At 45.1% G+C, this 15,250-nt stretch overlaps 1 protein-coding gene across 3 annotated transcripts in view; it reads left to right on the forward strand.

The window, feature by feature from the left end:
- Nucleotides 1-5,496: 5,496 nt before the first annotated feature.
- Nucleotides 5,497-15,250, forward strand: part of FUT10 (fucosyltransferase 10) — a 24,998-nt gene continuing 15,244 nt past the window's right edge. The window contains exons 1-3 of one of the 3 annotated variants that reach the window (XR_004646233.1): nt 5,497-5,941; nt 9,890-10,238; nt 12,230-12,521. Coding sequence is in view for 2 of the 3 variants with exons in the window: in XM_034774406.1 (XP_034630297.1) it covers nt 10,158-10,238; nt 12,230-12,521 (373 nt within the window). In the remaining variant the exon portion in view is untranslated. Of the gene's footprint in view, nt 5,942-9,843; nt 10,239-12,229; nt 12,522-15,250 lie in introns of all 3 variants that reach the window. The other 2 variants (XM_034774406.1, XM_034774405.1) reach the window with 2 other exon arrangements.

Genomic DNA, 15,250 nt, shown 5'->3' on the forward strand with positions numbered 1-15,250 from the left:
CCAGTGATAGCTAGAATGTTGATAAACCATATCAGGACTCTGAGAATATTGTATCCCATGATATCTTCACAAGGATTGAAGGCATCAGGCTTAGGAGAGCAAGCCACATGTACTACTTCATTACATAAGCCGTAGTCAAAGTCAAATTCATTTTCTAGTGAGTCAAAACCTATGTAGTTGGAAATGTAATCCTCAGCTGCAGATCTTCTGTGCACCCTGTCCGCAGGCTGCTCATCAGCATCTTGCATGACATCAGATTTATTACATATTGGATGCAATGCAAAACTGGAATGGAAGAACAGAATATAGTTAGTGCCTAAAAAATATAGCAGAAGAAATACAATAAGTAAGGTTTCAGAGTAGCAGCCGTGTTAGTCTATATCTGCAAAAAGAACAGGAGTACTTGTGGCACCTTAGAGACTAACAAATTTATTAGAGCATAAGCTTTCGTGGACTACAGCCCACTTCTTCGGATGTAGTCCACGAAAGCTTATGTTCTAATAAATTTGTTAGTCTCTAAGGTGCCACAAGTACTCCTGTTCTTTTTGCAGATATAAAACATGGGCTCTTGTAACCAACCACAAGAAAATAGAGGCTTCAATGCAGAAAAGGAAATAGAATCATATTAAATACATGAGGAACAGCCCTCCAATACAGTCTCAGAGAAGCCATTCCTCAGTGTCCCAATGGGAGGGGAGCCCCAACTACCTAGGGAGGAAGGATGCTGGTCTTGTGATAAATGTGGAGACCCACATTCAATTCTTGTGTGATTTTAGGAAAGTTGCATAGTCTGTCTGTGCCTCAGTTCCCCATCTGTAACATGGGGATAATAACACTGCCCTGCCTCAGGGGTGTGGTGATGGCAAAACTTCCTTAGTGACTGCTGGCCACTTCAGTGATGGGGGGCATGTAAGTTGATAGATCGTGGCTTTCCCTGAGGAGAAAGTGTTTTTAAAATCCCTCCCACTACCAGAAGCCTGGTCAGGGAAGTAATTACGACAGCAGTATTTCAGTGGGCCAGGAAGACAGGGATGAGGTAGTAAGTAACCCCCAACAACAGCAAAACCCCAAGGGAAGCCAGTATAGCACACAGATACCCCCTGTAGTCTATCATTTCCAGAGGTGGAGCCAGGCCTTAGGAGCTTCCCAGCAGCAGCATGTCCCTCCTTACAAGGCTCCATAGCGGCTTAGCAGTGATGGAGCCAGGCCTCTGGATTGGTGGGGTACTAGGTGGCAGATTATGGTGCATGGTGGGGTGGAGTTCTGGGGAGGTGGGTGTGTTGGGCATTAGATGTAGTCCAGGCAGGGATGGGCTGTGATGTCTGGGGGTAGTTTACTGGTGGTCTTCACTGGCTAGTGTGTGTGAATTGCTGGGGTGCGTAGCATGCCAAGGGTTGTGTGTGTCTGTGCTGCGGCCCCAGTGGAGTAGGACACTTCATTCAGAAGGGATTAAAAGGGTGAACTCTAATGTGTGTAAAGTGTTTTGAAGTCCCTAAGTGAAAAGTGTTATAGAAATGCCAAATATTATTTTATAGTGAATTCAACCTACATAAGGGAGATAAATGTTTGAGCACTGGGGAGAAGATGCATTGACGTATATTCCATAGGAAGGCCGAAGCATAGTGTGGTGGATAGGGTACCAAACTGGGAGCCAGGGACTGCAGGGCCTGATTCTCCATTGCCATGCACCTTGTGTGGTCATTTACACCAGTGCAAAGTGAGGTGGGTGTAAAACGCTCCTTCACTTTGCACTGATATAAATGACAATACAAGGCATAGCGCAATGGAGACTCAGGGCCCTTGGTTCCATTCCAAGCCCTGCCACTGAACTAATGCACATCCTTGGTCAGATTACTTCTTTGTGCCTTTGTTTCCCCTCCCATTCTTCATCTGTCTTGTCTATTTAGACTGCAAGTGCTCTGGGCCATAGATTCTCTCTCACACTGGGTTTGTACAGCGCATAGAACAATGGAGTGCTCATCTCAGTAGGTGCCTATAGGCACGACTGAAATACAAATAATATAATGTAGTAAGGGACTAACCAGTGTAAGGTAAAGAAAGGCTGTTCTGAACTATAGGATTATGAATAGACACACAAAGAAAACAGAACAGCATACAAAATGGGAGAGCAGATAACCCGAAATAGCTAAAATAATTGTTACAAAATGCAGCATATAAAATAATAGAACAAAAAGTCCAGAAAAACAAAAGAGAAAAATGATAGACAATACTGACAAAATGTAACATATGCTGGAAGAGAGCGATACAAAGGATGGAGAAAAATTTCCATCATGCACCTTCCATGACACAGTCAAGAGAAATGGAACATAACCACGGGGAAGCATACAAAAGCACATAGAAATGCTGGGCAGGGAGAAATGAGCAGAAGCAAAATAATTCTTGGTTTTTAGACAAAACTTGACCAGAGAAATATAAAGAAAATATAAAGCAAACTAAAAATAGAGATATCGACTCATACAATAAGTTTCAGAGTAGCAGCCGTGTTAGTCTATATCCCCAAAAAGAACAGGAGTACTTGTGGCACCTTAGAGACTAACAAATGTATTTGAGCATAAGCTTTCGTGGGCTACAGCCCACTTCATCGGATGGATGCAGTGGAAAATACAGTACCAAGTTATATATATATCTATACACACAGAGAACATGAAACAATGGGTGTTACCATACACACTGTAACGAGAGTGATCAGTTAAGGTGGGCTATTATCAGTAGAAGAGAAAAAGAACTGTTTGTAGTGGTAATGAAAATGGCCCATTTCCAGCAATTGACAAGAAGATATGAGGAACTGGGGAGGGGGGAGGGGAATAAGCATGGGGAAATAGTTTTACTTTGATGTTATTGGGCCAGACCCTGAGCTATGGTGCTTTACACCAGCTGCGGATTTGGCTGATGACACTTTGGGATTATGAACGATGACACATGCAAGGACATTTCAAGATTAAAAATGAATGATGTGAAGAAGATAAAATTAATAGATCCTACAGTGAGGGAAAGGCAGCCAAAAATATAAGGAGGATATTATGGATGTGGACATAGAAATTAAATTAGAATATTATTACATCACCCAGTCTCTCTCTGCCAATACCATTGCTTCCTACAGTATGTTTCCTGTTTTAGAAGTCCTAAGCAAAAGGGTTTCCACCACTTCCCAGGGGAAATTATTCTACAGCCTCATACACCACTTTGTCAGGCTTTTCATGATGCTTGGACCACATTTTCTTAATATCACCCCCTCACACTCAGTTATACCCTCATCTATCATATTAATTTGAATCTGCCACTGTCGGTTTTTACTGGGAATTGAGGGATACAGCCGCTAACCATGATGTTTATTCTTTCTTGATCATTCTGCTTTCGGCAGGACTAACCCCCTGTGATGCTGAGCATGTTTTATATAATGCATAATTTGCTCCTGTCTATACAATCCGTGCTAAATGTTTATTTTGTGCGAACTGGTCAGGTGAGAGGCTGCAGTAGCAGCTTAATTCCTCTGGATGGCAGCGCTGGACCACCCACACGCCCACTTTCTCTTTCCAGACTCTATAATGGTGTGACACCAAATCGCTATCAGCATTAACTAAGGGATACTTGGTCCAGAATGAACGTTGTCAGACTATGAAATATGGGGAGGTGTTATTTAAGAAGCAAAACATTGACCGTCTCATGACCATCTAGCTGCAGAATGAGGGCCTGATCTAAAGCCCTTGAAATCAATGTGACCTTCATTGACTTCAGTGGACTTTGAATCAGCCCCTAATTTCTAATTCTGTCTGCTGTACCCTGACTACTCATCGTATTCAAAAATCACGAGAGACTTAAAAATCACAAGATTTTTGAGTTCATTTTGTCTTCTGGTTCCTGACCATTTAGGGTGCACTCGGATCATATTTTCAGTCTCTGCAACCATGAAGGCTAGAAACTTACTTAAAAAACCATGAAAGCTGAGATTTCCAGCTAATAACAGGACTCCAGGAGCTGGGCCCTTAAGAAAAACATCAAATATTTCAGACACGTGCTAAAGTTCTGAAGGTAGCACCACAGACTGAGAACAAACAACGGAGAGGTGCGCTGATGTTATTCAGACTCTTAAAATATGTCCCAGTAGTTTGGTGGCAATTATTATGTGCATAATAGCAGCACCCAGAAGCTCCAAGAGAAGACAGAGCTCCATTGTGGTAGGAACTATCCATACATGTAGCAAGACAATCCCTGCCCCAGAGAGCACACAGTCAAAATAGATAAGACAAAGGGTAGAAGGGGAAAAAAAGACACAGAGAAGGGAAGTGAATTGCTGAAGGCCACACAGCAGGTCAGAGGCAGAGCTGGGAATAGAATATAGGCTTCCTGCCTCCTAGTCCAGTGTTCTAGTCACTAGACCCCATCTGAGAATCTACATCTATCTTGTGGTTATTGCATGCTCTATGCCACGCAGTAGTTGACTGACAGGAACATTATAAATGATGTTGGCACTGTTTGCTAGACCATATCGCCACAAGCTCTATCTAAAACCAGGTGGGGTCAGGAGCATGCACCATCCAATTAACATTAGATTTCCTAAGTCAATGCTCTGCACTACAACAATGTCCATGTCTATTCATGCACTTCTACAGCCAGTCCTTAAAAATGCCTGTGCTGGGGAAAGCTGTCATTTCTACCCTTTCATTCCCTTCTTCTAGTGATCCTGTCTCCCTCCCTGCCCCCCTTTCTCCATCCCCACCTTCCTTTCCCAAACCATCCACGTTCCCCATCTATCCCTCCCACCTCCCCAACACCACCAGCCCCCCTGAAGTCCCACCCAAACTCTTCTCCACGTTTTTAAACTGCTTTGCCATTCCAGTCTCCTCTGCCATAGCCCATGAACCAGTCTCCTCTGCCGTAGCCCTTCCACTACTACCTGTTTCTCAGTTCCCCTCCATCATTGAGCCCCAAACCCCATAACATTAATTACATCACACGCAGGCTGGGCTCGTCTTGAGCCATCAGGTGCAGAACAAGACACCTATATTCTGGGGGAGCAGGGCATTCTAATTCCCCCCCAAACACAATGCACTTGCCCCTTTGATGTTCCAGGCATAAAACATGAGATTTTCTAATTTATACAAAAGAAACCCAACTCAGGCCAAAGTAACCTGCTTTCAAAAACAAGCACATCTTTAATCCAAATAATGGAAGCAACTTCCATAGGCTTCTTCATCCCCGAGAGCCTGAGTTCTCTTTGCCTGTGTGTAGCACTTCCACCTACACAGAGTGCTAGCAGCTTGGAATGGTCCTGCGTTACATTCCCTTTGCTCAGGAGTAGAGAGATGCCTACAAGAGAGATGCACCAGGCAAGAGAGACTCGGTCTTGCCATTTTTATACTCGACATGTCAACTTTATTTCCAAGTGACACATCTTCGCCCAGTTTAGCCTGCCCTTGGCCTGAGAAGCACAGAGCTCACCACACACGCCAAACTTTTATGACGCATTTCTTTTTACAACTGAACAACCCTCCTGTGGCAGAATACCATGAATCTAAGTCCTGTTAGGAGACTGGGACTGGCTAAAATAACTGCACTGTTATCAAAAAAAGAAGTCAGCAAAGAGAACAGATTTTTGCTGAGATCTCCTTGTCCGGGACTTCCAGGAAGTGCAATTTTCACAAAAATGATAGCACAATTAATGTTATTAGACTCCTGAGTTTTCCTTTGCAGAACATTCGGGATCTAGAAAAGACTGGCTCTGCTTTGCAATAGGACTAGTGAAACTCTGGAAACTGGATTAACAGGAACTGGCCCCTCTCAGAGGGATTCTCTGCATATTTATTTTGCTAAGAGAAATAATCTGAGCTCCAGGTTTTTATCCTGATCTCGAACAGCTGCACAAACTGAAAGTAAAAAGCGCATAGCAACAATGGCATAAGAGCGCAGCAGTTTTCCTGAGGTAAGGAAAAAAAAAATCATCACTGGTGTGGATTTCTTGGTTATCTAACAGCATAGGATGCAGTGATGCTGAGAGAGATGCAAAGAGCTGCCTGCAACCCCGTAAAGGGCTGAGATGGAGAACAGGGTCAGCAAACCCTAGAGCCTTTGATTGCTGTTATGAACTGGATTGTTTAAACAGATGTAGTTGGATGTTGGAAAACAAATAATCTACGTGTATTGCTGGGCTGTAAAATCTGGCATTTTGAATAGACGAGGTTTCCAAAATGCGTTTGTGTGAATTTAAATGAGGCTGTTTCGCTCCAAAGGAGACTAAAAGTTTGTAATGTATTCCAGTCATGGCTCAAATCCCAAGCGTCTCCACCCATTTTGAAATTCATTGGACAGTCCTGATAGTCATAGGTGGCCAGCTAAGCTTTCAAAACAACTAGGGGTGCTACCATAAAACAAATATTTACTGTTACCACTATTTGAAAGTTCTGAACTTACTTTGGGCATTGCAGATTCAGTATGCTGGCAGAACAAGATCCTGTAATACCATCACAGATGGCAGACACAACATGGCAGTACTCTGTGGAGAAAGGAAATGTCACCCCCCCCCAAATTAGCACCGCTAGCCTCATTTCTGGCTGGAATTCTTTACTCAATCAGATTATTAGTTTTGGTCTAAGCAGGAAAAGAGACGGTGCATTGTATTAAAGACACTGAACTGAATTCTGTTGTGCTCTGGATGTCGATATTCTGGATTTACACCAGTCTAACAGAGGGTAGAATTTGGCCCACTATATATGTGCACTTTGTTTCCTGTGCACTTCAAGCACTGCAGTCAGCCCTGGAACAAGTGGCTTGATTTTCAAAAGTGCTGAGCGCCTCGGCAGTATTGCCAACCCCAGAGCATTCAGAAATCATGAGACGGGCCTAAAAAAAAAAAAAACCATGTTGTGTTCTTTGTCTTCTGGTTTCTCAGCTTTCAGAGTGGACTCATGTTTTCAAACTCTTCTCTGCAGCGAGAAAGATTATTTGAAATGTACGATTTTAAAAACAGAAGCTGAGATTGGCATGTATTCATGTGACATCAGGAGCTGCAGCTATAATAAAAATGTCAAATCCACGAGGCATGTAATAAAAATCTAGTGTTGCCAGCTCTCGTCAAGTCACCCGTACGAGCCTAACTTCAGGCAACCATTTTTAGAAGTCCTGGCATAGCGTATTTCACTGCTTTCCCCCTCCCTTCTCGAGGGAACACCGTGCCAGATTTCCAGGAGTACTCGGCAGCCAGCACTCCCACTGAGAATAATAGGAGCTGTTGAGGCACTGAGCACATTTAAAAAAGACCGGTTCATTTAGGTACCTACATGGGAACTCAGCTCTTTTGACAATCTTACTATCGTGAGACGAAGCACAAAGGTGTGAATGCCCCAAAGGAGTTAGGCATCCGCGTCCCAGTTTTGGGCACCAATGCAATGCAAACAACTCCAGCTAAAATCCTATAGGTGCCGAACCTCGCTCAGCTCCTCAGTTTTTGCAGGAAAAGTTCCTTAGGCACTTACGTTTCTGCCTCTGAGCATGTGAGCTCAGGGCCGGCTCTAGGTTTTTTGCCACCCCAAGCAAAAAATTTGCCTCCCCAAGGTCCGAGAGTGCAACTGCCCAAACAAACAAAAAAAAAAGGCAGGAAAGCCGCCCGTGGAATTGTGCTGCCCCAAGCGCGTGCTTGCTTTGCTGGTGCCTAGAGCCGGTCCTGTGTGCACTGCTGCCTCCTTGTGGGTGTGTGGGTGCTTAGCTCCCATATAAGCCTCAGAGAGATTCACAAACCAGGGCCACCTACTGGATCGGGTCCCTCAGGCAAGTTCACGGTGATGACAAACCCTTATAACTTTTAACCCCGTGGTTAGGGTACCCACCTGGCAGTCTTACCATGCCACCTCTACTGCTCCACTGTGGCTAGGCGGCGCTGCCTTCAGAGCCGGGTGCCCGGCCAGCAGCCGCTGCTCTCTGCCCTGCCTTCAGAGCTCACCCCATCCCGAATACATTCTGTGCCCCCCCAGTTTGAGAACTGAAAACTGTGGTGCTAGCAGCATGGCAGGGGAGAGCGAGCAGAGCCTGTGGGAGCATGAGCAGCCCGGTGGTGGGAGCCCTTCCTGATTGGGGAAGGGTGGCTATAGGGGGGTAAGGCAAATTTTGGGGTGACTATAACCCCGCAAGCCACCCCTAGCACTGCTCCTGTTGGTGTGGGCCCTGAGTCACTGTAGATTGAATAGGCCCCCATCCAATCTGAACTGGCTGTGTACACCTCCATCAAAGTCCTGGAATGCAAACAAAAGCGTGGGCTGGAGCCATTACGCAGCCTTGTTTGGTGCCGCTGGTGACAACGAAGGCTTCTGATGAGTTGGCACAGTCCATCGTCCTGGCCACTGTGGAATAAGTGAATAACAGCAATCATCTTCTCCGGGCCACTAAGTGAATGAAGGAGTTTCCATAGGCCCTAGCGAGTCATTGTGTCAAAGGCCTTGATCAGGTAGTTAAAGTCCCCCCACTTGGGTGGAAATTCATAATTCTGTATTCAGTGCTGGGTTTGAATGGTGGGTGGTAAATAAGGTTTAAGGCCACCTATTGAATGACGATAATAGAGTTATTGAATAACTACCTATTCACTGAAGGAGGCCGGGTCCTGTGGAAAAAATAGTATGTGATTACGTAATTAAAGTCTGTTTCATAAAATACATGGAAGTAAGGGGGTTAAATTAAGTTTGCACAAGCGGCCTTAATTCTGGCATTTCCTAACTTTTGAGTGCTTAACTTTGTAATGTGAATATGCTTTTAATGTAGTGGGTTTGGATGTTTTATGTTAATATTAGCTGTTGTACACAATGAAAATATTAATGAGGAATTCATTTGAACGTGTTTTGTTAACAAGCAGAAAGGTACAAAAAGTCTAGCGCACTCCAGAGGGAGGCCCTTGTAAAGAGATATGGTTGAAGACATTTTGCTTTTGGTCTCATATCTCCAATATAAAATTATTGAACCATTTAAATATGAATCTTAGTCTATGAAATATCCAAGGCTTGATCTTCACTACAGACGTCTGTTGATAGGGTCTCCCAGCTGAACTCCTGGTGTAGTTTGCCTCAAAGAGCTTTGAAACCGTCTAGTTTCCCATTCATCCCAAGGTAGAGATGGATGTCCTTTGGCTCAGTCTGGTACCATGCAGGAGATCCAGCTCCCGTACTCCCCGCGCCAATGTGTGCAGCCAATTATACTATGCAAAGGGCATGGAAAACCCTCCCACCTCAGCATGCTAATAGTTCAGCCCTATGCTGCACAGATGGAGAACATGGTGGCAAACTCATTGGGCAACATTTGCTGCTGCTGCAACCCGCTTCCGTGGGGTACCGTTGAGAGGGGGAGTCACAAAGGAGCCAGTCGTAGCTCCATGATTCTAGGGCTAGTTTGAGGCCAGCCAGGCACAGAGGAGAGCAACCTAGTGGGTGCTTTAATCCTCTCCAGCTGGTGATGTCCACAAGGGGGTCTCTAGGCACTGTCTTGATAGCAAGGACAAGTAATAAGAAATGGTTTCTGATGGAGCGGATAGAGGTATTTCTCACTCTTGTTATTGGTTCTCAGGCTCGTAGATGTTGGGTAAATTGTCAAGCTCTGGTCATTTACACCTGTGTACAGTGAGTGCAAATCAGAATCTTCTGCTCAGTGACATAGGTGTTTTTACAGGTATTTTGCACACAGGTCAATGCCTATGAGGTTCATATCAGTGGAGAATCAGGCTCTGTCTAGTTTGTTAGTGTGCTTAGCTGGCCTGGCTTCTATCTGAAACGTATGTAGTAAAGGTATCAGCTAAGTGCATCTCAATGTTCCACCTGGTACTAATTTTAACTGTACTTTTGTTTACAGCACATAGGTTTCTAATATTTGCCCCTTCACTCTGTGTTTGATGTAGCTAGTGCATCCACCTCCAAGGTATCTTTGGTTCAAAACGCTGGTCTGATGTCTACAGAAGAACACAGTCCTGCCTAGACACTGAACCAAACACTGAGCTTGGAATACAGTCCTTGATGGAGCCTCCTTCTGAGCAGCTGTGGCCATTGAGAAAAACAATGCCAGAATGGGAAGGCACGGCAGGAATGACTGAAGCTGCAGGAGGAGCTGGTATCCCTGATAACAGGCCTTGACCACCACTTGGCACTCTGTGTGCCTGGCAGCGCAGCATGATTAGAATTGGGAGGAAGAGACTTTGGGCATCTTTCTTCTGCTTTACGGCCTTCTTTTTTCTTCTTGTTACACTCCAGGTACTGTTAATCCTCAGATTGGGTAGCTGAGGAGTTCTAGTCGGGGAAGGGAGAGAAAAGAGATGTATGTGGTTGCACTCCAACTGGTACACAATTCCGGCAGGACAAAGATGCCATTAAAGGCCCTGAATATTTTCATTAATAAATAACACTTTCAGAAGAATCCGTGTAAATAATTTCTATTAGTTGGGTACTTCACTGAGAGCACAGGGCTAGAGGGGAAAGATAAATGAATTAATAACTTACTTACAAAACAAGGAGAAAAGACAAAACCCAAGGGCAAAGAATCACTGTGGGTAATAAGGGCTTAGAAAACTTTCAGTGACACTAATAATTATGGCATCTTGTGTAAAAAATGAAGACAAAAGGCCACAATTCATTTAAAGTCTGATCTTTCTACTTTTTTATTATTATTTTTATTATTTATAGGCATTCATCAGTAGCCCTTCTCCTCCAGACAAATGACATTTTGATGCATGTTTAAAGATGTCTAAAATCATTAATACGTTTGGACTCAGCTACTGACTGCAAACTGGGGCCAGGAAGCCCTGACACAGTTGACAGAGTTGAGAAAGGGTTCTCAGAGCTGGGTGTCTCCCGGAGCATTGCCTCCAATGCATTGTCCTTCAAGCATAGTATCACAAAACTCCTAAATCCTGGCTGTTTGGACCTGCAGCCATTCCATAGTAGCCCGGGGCTTGTCATCTCCCATGAGGTAGGCAGGGCCACCTGTTAAGTACTGGGACAGTAGACCACCAGGGAAACCTAGGCACTGCCGCGAATGGTGATGGTGACTCTTCCTTCCAAGTCTGTACTGACCCAATGGCCATTTATGGTGGTAGGAAGCACAGCGTCGGGCCAGCAAAAAAGTCTGATATGAAAGATAAATATGTTCATCTTTTCCCATGATATATAAATAATCTTACCTATTGCAGAGTATATTTAATTAGCGCATCTTTGGGCAGCAGAAAACAGGCCCATTCCTGCTGCAGTATCTTCAGGGCAGTTCCTCCTCTTCCCCTGGAGAAAGCTGGGGCTTTATTTCCCCTTTCCCACCCCAAAATTGTTCTTCGTCCTGCATTTTGCTGGTCCTCTTCTCCTAAAGTCTGAGACCCTCCTCTCTGCCCTCCAGGATCTCTCTCAGTCTGCTGTGTGCCCACTTCCTTCCACCCAGAGCAGCTGGGAGGAGAGCAGTGGGACGTGGTTCTGCCTCACACCATGCCAGCTGGCACAGCTGAACCAGCATGGCAGTATCTTAATTTGCTGTTGGCTTAGACCAGACTGGCCTTTATTAATAGACAGCAACCATGGCTAATGTAAGTCAGTCTTGGCTCGCAGTCAGACTCCTCTAGGCTGCAATCTCAATAGCTCTCACAAGCTAAGCAGGTTCATTTGGTCTGGCCAGGAGTTGAATTATATAATCATAGATATTAGAGTGTAACCCTCCCCCCTGCCCCCAACTATTAAGCAATCTCATCCTTCGCCCTGTGCACAAAGAACCATTTACAGTGCAACAGAACAAGGGTTTAGTGATCCTACAAAACCCTGGGGCAATTTTGTGTATTCTTGAGCGCCATCTACTTGCCTCTTCTCTTGTAATTTCACCGTTTCCTGACACCTCCCTTTTCTAGAGCACGCCTGTAACAGGCAGGGCTAGTTTTAAAAATGGGCCACCCTCCATTTTGTAAGTCTTTACCAGACAGACAGCAGAAAGTATATTATAAACCACTGGGGCCCCTCACCAGCTTCAAGCTGAATAATTCGCTTTGTCTACTTAAATTCCCTTTACAGTTTCAAATGGGTATAGTATTTTTCACTTCCTATACTGAAACAGCCATGAAGTGCTGCTTAATGCTAGTAAACAGCTGCCAACGTTCCCCAAGAGATGGCTGCGTTTCACTGACAAACTTTCCACAAGGAAATTAGCGTCTGCTAGCCAAACGCTGTGTCCCTGGCCATGCAAGTTATGATGTATGTGTTTTTCTCCAAAGGTGGTTCTTGAACTGGGCAAGTCTGAAAGGAAGATAAAAGTCTCCAGTTTACAAGATGGTTCATTAAAACTGGAGGAGCAGCAGAAACATGCATATCAGGTTTTTAATAAACAAGAACTCTACAGCAATACCAGGAGAGTTTTAGATGCGGACAGATACCCTATCCTGCTTTGGTGGTCCCCGCTGACTGGTGAGACTGGGAGGTTAGGTCAGTGTGGACAGGATGTCTGTTTCTTTACTATCAAGAGGACCTACCAGCATAATCACATGACAAAAGCCTTCCTCTTCTATGGTAAGGAATTGAGTCATTTTCAATGTGTGACTATTTCTCTGTTATTCCCCTGCTATTTCTCTGTTATAGATCAAGTACAGAGCAACTGTAAACCTTCACAGCAAAAGTTGTTAAAGTCTCTCTGGTGACAAAGTGCACTGGCAAGTATCTCCACTTGCACCTAAAGTGCAGTTCTACTCTGAAAAGTGATCCTGTGAAATGGCGTTGTGGAATTACTTGTGTATTGTCTCTCGCTGACTTCTAGATCAAATGTGCTCGGTTTACATGTGACATGGACATTCTTCTCCCTGCCAGTCCTGAAAACTCAGCCCCAGATCTGAGAGTCAAGCTTGTTTCTTTCCTAGCCTCGCCCATTTGTCTTATGTGATACCACGCCATTCCCTTCCATGCCAAAGGGGTAACGAGCTGACTGTGAGTGGAACTCACTAAACAATTATCATTGACGATGCCCAAAGAGTAGAATCTAGTTCTCTCTCTGAGCCGTGTTGGCTCTGCAGTCAAAAGCAGAAACAACATTTTTGTCACTAATATAAGCAGCTATAACTCAAAATACATCAGTTAAGAAGCTGCAATTTGTACAGAGTTTCTTTTTAGAGAAAAACTGCATTTTATGCATTTAGTGCAAGGAAGATTTTTTTATTCTCTGACTGTAGGCTGCCGTCAACTAAAATATCTGATATTAGAAGACTATTTCAGGGTTCAGTACCTTGATTCATTAGCTCAGGGGGGTGCTTGTGGTTTTTTGGTTGTTTTTTTAATTTTTTTTGCAAAATGTGAACCACGGGAAACAAATGGCTTGTGATAATCAGTTAGCTTTACTTAACTGCAAACTTCCCACCTCTTCTATTCGGAGAGCTCTAAACTACACCCAATTCCAAAGGATAAGTAGGTCAGTTTAGTCTATTAGGGAGGCTGTGCTGAAGCATGAATGGGAAGAAAAAATTAGCAAAGGAATCAAAAACTGACCCATTTTAAATAAAAGGAAACCAAAGCTTACATCACATGTATACTATAAAGTCTGTGATATTTCTGGCCTATGACAGTGCTTCTGTTTGCCACCCCCAGCTCTAACAGAAATACAAGTGGCTCATTGGACCAAGCTTGGGGAGATGATTAAATATACTTAATTAAATTGGAATTAATATATTAGCAAAAAGACCCTCCAAGTCCTTTTTTTAAAATCATGACGACAGTGCACATTTTGAAACCTTTTGCAAAGGCAAATTCAAAAAGGTTTGTTTTTAAAATAGCAGGGAATGATCTATCACGGCCAGTCAAGCCAGACTCCAAGCTCGCCTATTATATTAAATGCGGAAAAGAAACCCTATGTTAATGCAAGGTTGTCACATATTTAAACATAGGAAGCTTAAGGAATGCATAAAGCAAGCTCTCATGTTAGCATTAACTTGCCTTTATTGTACATTCTGGATAAGCTTCTCAGAAGGGCAGCCATCTCTTGGAGGGTGCAGTTTACTACGTGAAGTTTACACCTGCCATTGTCTTGTGGGTGGAAATCTGGGTGTTTGTATCTCAAGATCTCAACCTGCGGGCCGCTTGCAGCCCAGTCAGCACAGAACTGTGGCTCATGTGACATCCTCATGGCCATACAGATGCGGCCCCCAATGGTAAATAGGTTGCGAACCACAGCTCTAGATACCGGCCAGGGAATTGCATCCTCAAAGGAGAAGCGTCCCTGCTCTGCCTTTGAAATTTTTGCCTGTGGATATTCAGAAGATTTCATGCCTTAAAGTGAAAGAAGAAGGTGCTTTTCGGTGGAGTTGCTTTCCTAGCAATACTTGCTTTTGTTTATGGCGAGTCATCCCTCTTTACTCTCCCAGGCATCCTGTGTGGGTGATGTCTCGAAAGAGGCACTGCTGACCTGTCACAGAGGCCTACTCCTCTCCTCAGAGCTCAGGGTTCTGTTCAAAAGGTGGAGAGTTGCCCCAACAGTGGATTTTACTCCTGCCCTTGGGAGGGTTTCCATGCAGTTCCCTTCTAAAAACTGGGATCACTGCGTTTACATTTGCAGGGAGAGCTCCTGCTTCCTGTGGATTTAGGAACCAACTAAGGGTATGTCTCCACTGCAGTCAGAGATGTGATTGAAGCTAGGGGAGCCATTCTGGCTAGCTTGAATGACAAAAACAGCGGTATAGCTGTGGAGGAATGGACCCCAGCGTGGGCTAGTAATGTGACTATGTATGTAGAGTCCCACATGTGCTGAAACCCGCGCTTTGCATTTACATTGCTATTTTTAGCCACACTAGCGCAAGTAAAGCTAGCTCAGGTATCTCTCTTCTAGCTTCAGTCACACCCCGGATTGCAGTGGAGACAAACCCTCAGAAGGTTCTGCCAGGAGCCAAGGCGCCGGCTGCTAGAAGTGAACCTCTTGGTGGGGGTAGCGTCCCCAGGGCCGGCTCTGGCTTTTTTGCCGCCCCAGGCAAAAAAGCCTCCCGCCGCCCCCCGCCCCCAGCGCGGCAGGGGAGGGCACCAAGCCCGGCCGCAGGCTGCTCTCCCCGACCGGCCAGAGTGCCGGGGGGAGGGCGGCGAGCCTGCCGCGGCTCTGCTGGCGGCTGGAGCCCCAGGAGGAGGGCGGAGAGCCCAGCCGGGGCTCCGCTCTCCCTGGCGGCCAGAGCGCTGGGGGGAGGGCGGAGTGGCGGCCAGAGCGCCGGGTGGAGGGCGGAGAGCCCACCGCAGCTCTGCTCCCCCCGGCGTTCTGGCCGCCGGGGAGA

This window comes from Trachemys scripta, chromosome 6 (assembly GCF_013100865.1).
Source record: "Trachemys scripta elegans isolate TJP31775 chromosome 6, CAS_Tse_1.0, whole genome shotgun sequence".
NCBI classification, from domain to species: Eukaryota; Metazoa; Chordata; order Testudines; family Emydidae; genus Trachemys; species Trachemys scripta.